The 6,000-nt window shown below is 47.5% G+C and overlaps 1 protein-coding gene across 1 annotated transcript; it reads left to right on the top strand.

The window, feature by feature from the left end:
• The first annotated feature begins 236 nt into the window (after positions 1-236).
• ID2 (inhibitor of DNA binding 2) lies at positions 237-2,450 on the top strand. The gene is made up of 3 exons (XM_037392817.1): positions 237-687; positions 917-981; positions 1,663-2,450. Exons 1-2 carry the CDS (start codon positions 340-342, stop codon positions 971-973), a joined length of 405 nt encoding a protein of 134 aa, XP_037248714.1. The 5' UTR covers positions 237-339; the 3' UTR covers positions 974-981; positions 1,663-2,450.
• The last annotated feature ends 3,550 nt before the right edge of the window (positions 2,451-6,000 follow it).

The following is a 6,000-nucleotide window of genomic DNA, read 5'->3' as shown; positions in this document are numbered from 1 at the left end:
GCGGGCCGGGCGCCAGCGGGCCGCGCACTATTTACTCCCTCAGCTGTGCGGCGTGGCCACGCCCCCTCCCGGGATTGGCTCTGCGGGCGGAAGGCCCGCGCGGCCCCCGCGCCGCCCGCCCCACCAGTGAGGGCGCCCCGGGGTGATGGACGTGCCGGCGGCCACCAATGGCAGCGAGCGCGGGCCGGCCTCGGCGGCGGCGGCGGCGGCAGTATAAGAGCAGGCCGCGCAGCCCCGCGCCTCAGTGCGAGCTCCGGCAGCGCGCAGAGGGGGAGGGCAGCGCCAGCGCTCCGCAGGCTTCCCGTCCGCCGGAACCGCGCTCCACGCCCGCTTCCCAGCATGAAAGCCTTCAGCCCGGTGCGGTCCGTCAGGAAAAACGGCCTGTCGGAGCACAACCTGGGCATCTCCCGGAGCAAAACCCCCGTGGATGATCCCATGAGCCTGCTGTACAACATGAACGACTGCTACTCTAAGCTGAAAGAGCTGGTGCCCAGCATCCCGCAGAACAAGAAAGTGAGCAAGATGGAAATCCTGCAGCACGTTATCGACTACATCCTGGACCTGCAGATCGCCTTGGACTCGCACCCCAGCATCGTCAGCCTCCACCACCAGAGACCCGGGCAGAACCCTTCCTCCAGAACTCCTCTGACCACCCTAAACACAGACATCAGCATCCTCTCGCTACAGGTAAGTGCTTCCCCTGGCTCCCCGCTGACCTGCGTGTGTGTGGGGGTAAGTCGGTATTTGCGACGCCTGGAGCGCGGTGGCCACGGAGGGGCCGGTGCTGGCCGCCTCGCCCCGCCGCCGGGGTCTGTAGCCGGGTGTGCGGCGGGAGAAGCGCTTCGAGGCCCGGGACGGCTCTCCCCCAACCCCCCGGCCACCTCGCCCTTACCCCCGTGTTGTTTGCTTCTCGCAGGCGTCCGAGTTCCCCTCAGAGCTCATGTCGAGCGACAGCAAAGCACTTTGTGGCTGAATCAAACGGTGAGTGCAGCGCATCTTGTTTCTAAACTTGGGGTAAAAAGTGCCTCCCCGGGGAATGGGAGGGCGTCGTGGTTACTGCTTAAAAATCGATCCTGAAAGTTGATCAGGACATGCCTCCGTAATCGGTAAGAAATTAAGACTTACAAACTGCATCTTGGAGTCCAAAGTGTACTTTGTTACTAAGGTTCATCAGGCAGCGCAGGCTGCTGTGATACAAGTCGCTGCTTAATGCAAATGCTCTCGTTATCTGTTCGTGGAGTCATAACTTCCTGGGCCAGAGTGACTGATTGAGTTGGGAATCTTGGCACAATTCCTTAAATTCTGTGATGTGGGATTGTCTGCGCTATCAGTTAAATAAGTGACTGCTTTTAATCATATAATTGCTGTAAGAGGCAGACTGGCGCCTCTGAGCGCTGTATTTACAGAGATCTAAACAGAGATTGGACTGAGAATCCTCCTTCTACCCTTTTCCCTTGAGTGTGTGTTATTTTAATGTTCAATTTGTGCTCTTGAGAGCGAGTGTGTGAGCGTGTATGTGTTGCATCTGGACGCCAGGGTTTGCCCAATCTCTGAGTGTTTGGTTAAATGTTCAAACTGTGGCTTCCTCTCTGGCGCCAGGCTGTCCGGATCTCTGCCCTGTTAGCATTCTCCTAAATATGCCTCTTTTTCAATCTCTTGCAGGTGTTCCACTGATGAGATTTTTTTTTTTTTGCACAAGAAAATATCTACAGGATTCTTTTTTGAGGTGCTGAATTTATTTTTCAGCTGTATCTGGAGGGGGAAATCCACATCTAACTAAAAGGACCTTTTAAAATTAATAAAGAAGAAAAAAATTCAAGATTGATCTTTATCCCCACCCCATTCTTCAACTTGGACTGAACCTAGTTATTTATGAAGACTCTTAAATACCCTTTCCCTAGTTGGAAGGCTTCCTTTATATACTATTCCCAACGTGGGGAGCAAAACAAAAATCTCACAAGGAGTTGCCCATTTTAAAGCAGACTTTGCCTTTTTTTTCCAAAGGTGGAGCGTGAGTACCAGAAGGATTCAGTGTTCAGTTTTTTAGGAAAGTCTGGTCAGAAATTACCTTTTTGACACAAACCTATGACTGAATGCTGTGTATATATTTATATATAAATATATATATATGAGTGAAACCTTGTGAACTCTTTAATTAGAGTTTTCTTGTATAGTGGCAGAAATACACATTTCTGCAAAAAGTGTAATGATGTACTTAATCATGCTAAACTTTTTATAAAAGTTTAGTTGTAAACTTAACCCTTTTTATACAAAATAAATCAAGTGTGTTTATTGAACTGATTGCTTCTTTATTCTTTGGGGACCAACTGTTTGCTGGCTTTGACTTGTGCTGTGTTTTTTTTTTAAATACTTATACATTCTGTTACGACTTTACCAAGTAAAAATTCAAGTATGTAGAGAATATAAAGAATAAAATTATGTGAAGTGAATAATAATTCTTGTAACTTGGAAAATCTTATTTGAGTGTATATTCTAAACTTGTAAGTGATCTGTCTGTAAACAGTGTGAAAGGAACTAGAAAAGGAATTTATTACAGAGGCAATGCTATTGACAAAGTGTTTGGAAACATACAAAAGCAGTTAATCCCGAGGCATTCCCATGGACTATTGCCTTTTTTTTTTCTTCTTCTTCCCTCCCACCCTTATGGATGATTCAGTTCTCAGTAGTAATGGCCCAGATCTGTTAATTTGTGTTTAGAATAATCGCTCAGAATTAAGGGTTGTGGGTAGTTATTAGTCCCCCAACTATTAAGTTTCTCTAAAAAGGCTTTGAATGTAAGAGTTGGTGATGCGTTAACATGGGATCTAGAATGATGAAGTGACTGTTGCCTTTCCACACTGGAATTTTCATGCTTCCATGCAGTATTTCAATGAAATGGGGTTTCTAATCAGTTGCAGCAGCTTTTCTCTATGACTAAGATACTGAGAATTGAGCTAAATCGCTGTTGTGTTACTGATTAAACTTTGGCTGCTCCTAAAGGGACTCTTTCTCCATAAGAATTAAATTAAGTTTGAAATAGGAGTCTAAATTCCTGAACGCCAGTAACAGTTTATTTCTTTCTCCCTTTGCCCTCAGAAGCTATGCAATATCCCTTACTCTTATTCAAGTGACACTTACTGTAGCCTTTGAAGGCACTATTACTGTTCATTAGGTCTGTTTAATTGTCATAAGACAGTGGATGGGGGAACGGTGCCTTATCAGATGACATTCTAATTTAAGCTCACTTATGAACTTGCCTGAAATGGGAAGTTTTGAGTCTTATATATGAATTGAGAAGAATCACTTGCAATGGGAGGAGAGGAAACTTGACTGATGCTTTGGGTAAGTACAGCTCTCTGGCAGGCACTACACTTGGGACCTGAGGGAGCACATTTAAGGGTTCTGTCCTCTGGGGACTCTTAGAGTGAAAGGCAGGAGCCTCACCTGGCGCCAGTAACACTTTCACCAGCAAACAGGTGGGTGGGTGGTGCTCTGGGGCTGCAGCAGCTGCCCTTCCTTGCCCTTGACACCAAATCCATTCACGTAGGCTGAGAGAAAGCCAGCTCTGATCTCTTAATACAGAAGCTGCCCTGCCCAAGCAGAAGCACACTCTCTCAGAGGATCAGTGCAATCAGAAGACAAGAAGGGTTAGCGAAAGCTGGGACGGGGAGGGGTGGGGCACGGCACACGCGGGACAGAGCTGATCTGCTTCCCACCGTGCCCCCCCAGCAGAGATTAAGGGTCTCTTCCCCCCTCAGCGAACACACGCTGGCTGTGCCTCCTGTGGCCGAACCCTGCTACTGTCGACACCCAGAGCGCGGGGTTGTTCCAACTTCGTGCAACGAACGTTTAACCCTGACAGCCCAGCAGCAAAATATTTCATTGCCACAAATCAGCACACCTCGGTCCCTAAAACACTCCTTTTAGTGTCTATTTTAGCTAACTTTGAACAGTAACAGATTCACGGTTTTAATCGCAATATTGAGATCTTCATCCTTCCAAACTAGTAACAATCTAATGTAACTGCCACCCCATTTCCCTCTCAAAACTATTTTTTTAACCCTGTTGTTCAAAGGATGACTTTAGTGTCACTTTAAACCAACAGTTCAGTTTATGAAATTAAGGAGCTGCAACAGTCAGATCACTAATTATTTTAAGCTCAACCCCTTTAAAAACTAAAGGCATTTGCACTTTGATATGTTTAAGCTACTGGATGATTAAGACACTTGTAGAATGAAATCAATTTCCTTATCACACACAGCCAAAAGAGAAATTCACAATTTACAAGGCGTGGGGAGCTAAGCAGGAAAACAAACAAACATGTTTTTAAAAATGTAAATTAAGAAAGGAATTTTTTTTTTTCCTTTTAGGATTAACTAATTCATCGACTTGACAATGCATCCCTATGATAAGAACCAGGGGCTTAAACTAGGTGCTCTACTTAAAGAAGTCACTCTTTGGTTTTGTTCTTAAGATTTTGTTGTTCAAAGATAAACAGCAAGGTCAAAGCTGACTGCCCAAAGCCATAACATTAATTCTTGAAGTTTCCTTGAAGATGGGGGATTTCTTTATTCAATAGCACCATTATTGTCTTTCCAGAATACATTAGAAAAATCTGAAATTTTCACCACTGTCCCTGGCCCATTTACACTGTCTCTGACCACAGCTGTTGCCAATGCCACTGTAAGCTGACCAGCTGAACGCGACAGATCGAGAGGACCCGTACTGGGCTACGTGATAGCAAAATGGTTTTGGCAACAATCAACAGTTAAACACTGTAAAACCTTTTCCAGCACGCCATGTGTGAAAGTTGCAAACACACCCACAGACGCTTCCCCACAGTGAAAAAAACCCCAAGGGATCCAACAAGAGACTGAAGAGGACTCTCACCTCTAGAGGAGAGGGTTCCAAACCTGGCTTTGCCTGTTTATTGCCCTGAACACCACACGGACCAGCTCCTCATCTCATCCTAAGTCACAAACACCACACGGACCAGCTCCTCATCTCATCCTAAGTCACAAACACCACACGGACCAGCTCCTCATCTCATCCTAAGTCACAAACACCACACGGACCAGCTCCTCATCTCATCCTAAGTCACAAACACCACACGGACCAGCTCCTCATCTCATCCTAAGTCACAAACACCACACGGACCAGCTCCTCATCTCATCCTAAGTCACAAACACCACACGGACCAGCTCCTCATCTCATCCTAAGTCACAAACACCACACAGACCCGCTCCTCATCTCATCCTAAGCCAGGAGCACACACTAAAATGTTCCATCAGGATTTTCAGGGAACATCTCTGTATTATAAAGCACGTAACGCACTGCTGGTGATACGTATTGCAGCTGCCCAGAAACCTCCCATCCCACAGGCCCCGCCGCCTGCCACCAGGTAAGGGAAACCCCGGGCGCCGGCGGCTGGGGCGTCGCTCGCTCTCCCCTGGGACAACAGCCTTGCGTCTGCTGCACCAAAACCACTCTACACGCCGCTTACAGAACCAGTGCCAGCAGTTTGACAGGAACGCGAGCGGGAACGCCGACTCCCAGCTAAAATAGCACCGTACCTTGCAGCTGCCGCCTCCTCAGGCCGGCCGGCCTCCCTCAGCGGGGCCGGGCCGCGGCGGGGCCGGGCGGTGCGTGGAGGCCCAGTGCCACCCTCTGGCCCGGGCCGGGACCGCAGGCCCCGCAAAGCGAAAACGTGCTCCTACAAGGGTCAGCCGCTCGATTCTTCACATTTTACGAGTAACAGTCAGAGCACGGGTCTTCCGTGGGTTCTTTTAAAAAAATCATATTTTATAGCTGCAGCTGGGAAATGGCGTTTGAGCTAACTCAGTTCTGCTGGCTGGGAATTTCACTCTGAAGCATAGCGGTTTGTAAAAATCTGAGGAAAAAGTTGCATTAAAACCATAAATACTTTGCTTGTACCATTATGGGAAAAGCACCGCTTGATCAGCACTAGTTTGTGTTTGACTCTGGAAAGGAAAACACGTT

The sequence above is a fragment of the Falco rusticolus genome, chromosome 6, assembly GCF_015220075.1.
Source record: "Falco rusticolus isolate bFalRus1 chromosome 6, bFalRus1.pri, whole genome shotgun sequence".
Classification (NCBI taxonomy): domain Eukaryota; kingdom Metazoa; phylum Chordata; class Aves; order Falconiformes; family Falconidae; genus Falco; species Falco rusticolus.
This window is presented reverse-complemented; position numbering and strand designations above follow the sequence as displayed.

Coding starts and splice junctions, on each gene's coding strand:
- ID2 (XM_037392817.1), top strand. CDS start 340: ATGAAAGCCTTCAGCCCGGTGCGGTCCGTCAGGAAAAACGGCCTGTCG. Junction 688..916: donor TCAGCATCCTCTCGCTACAG/GTAAGTGCTTCC, acceptor TGCTTCTCGCAG/GCGTCCGAGTTCCCCTCAGA.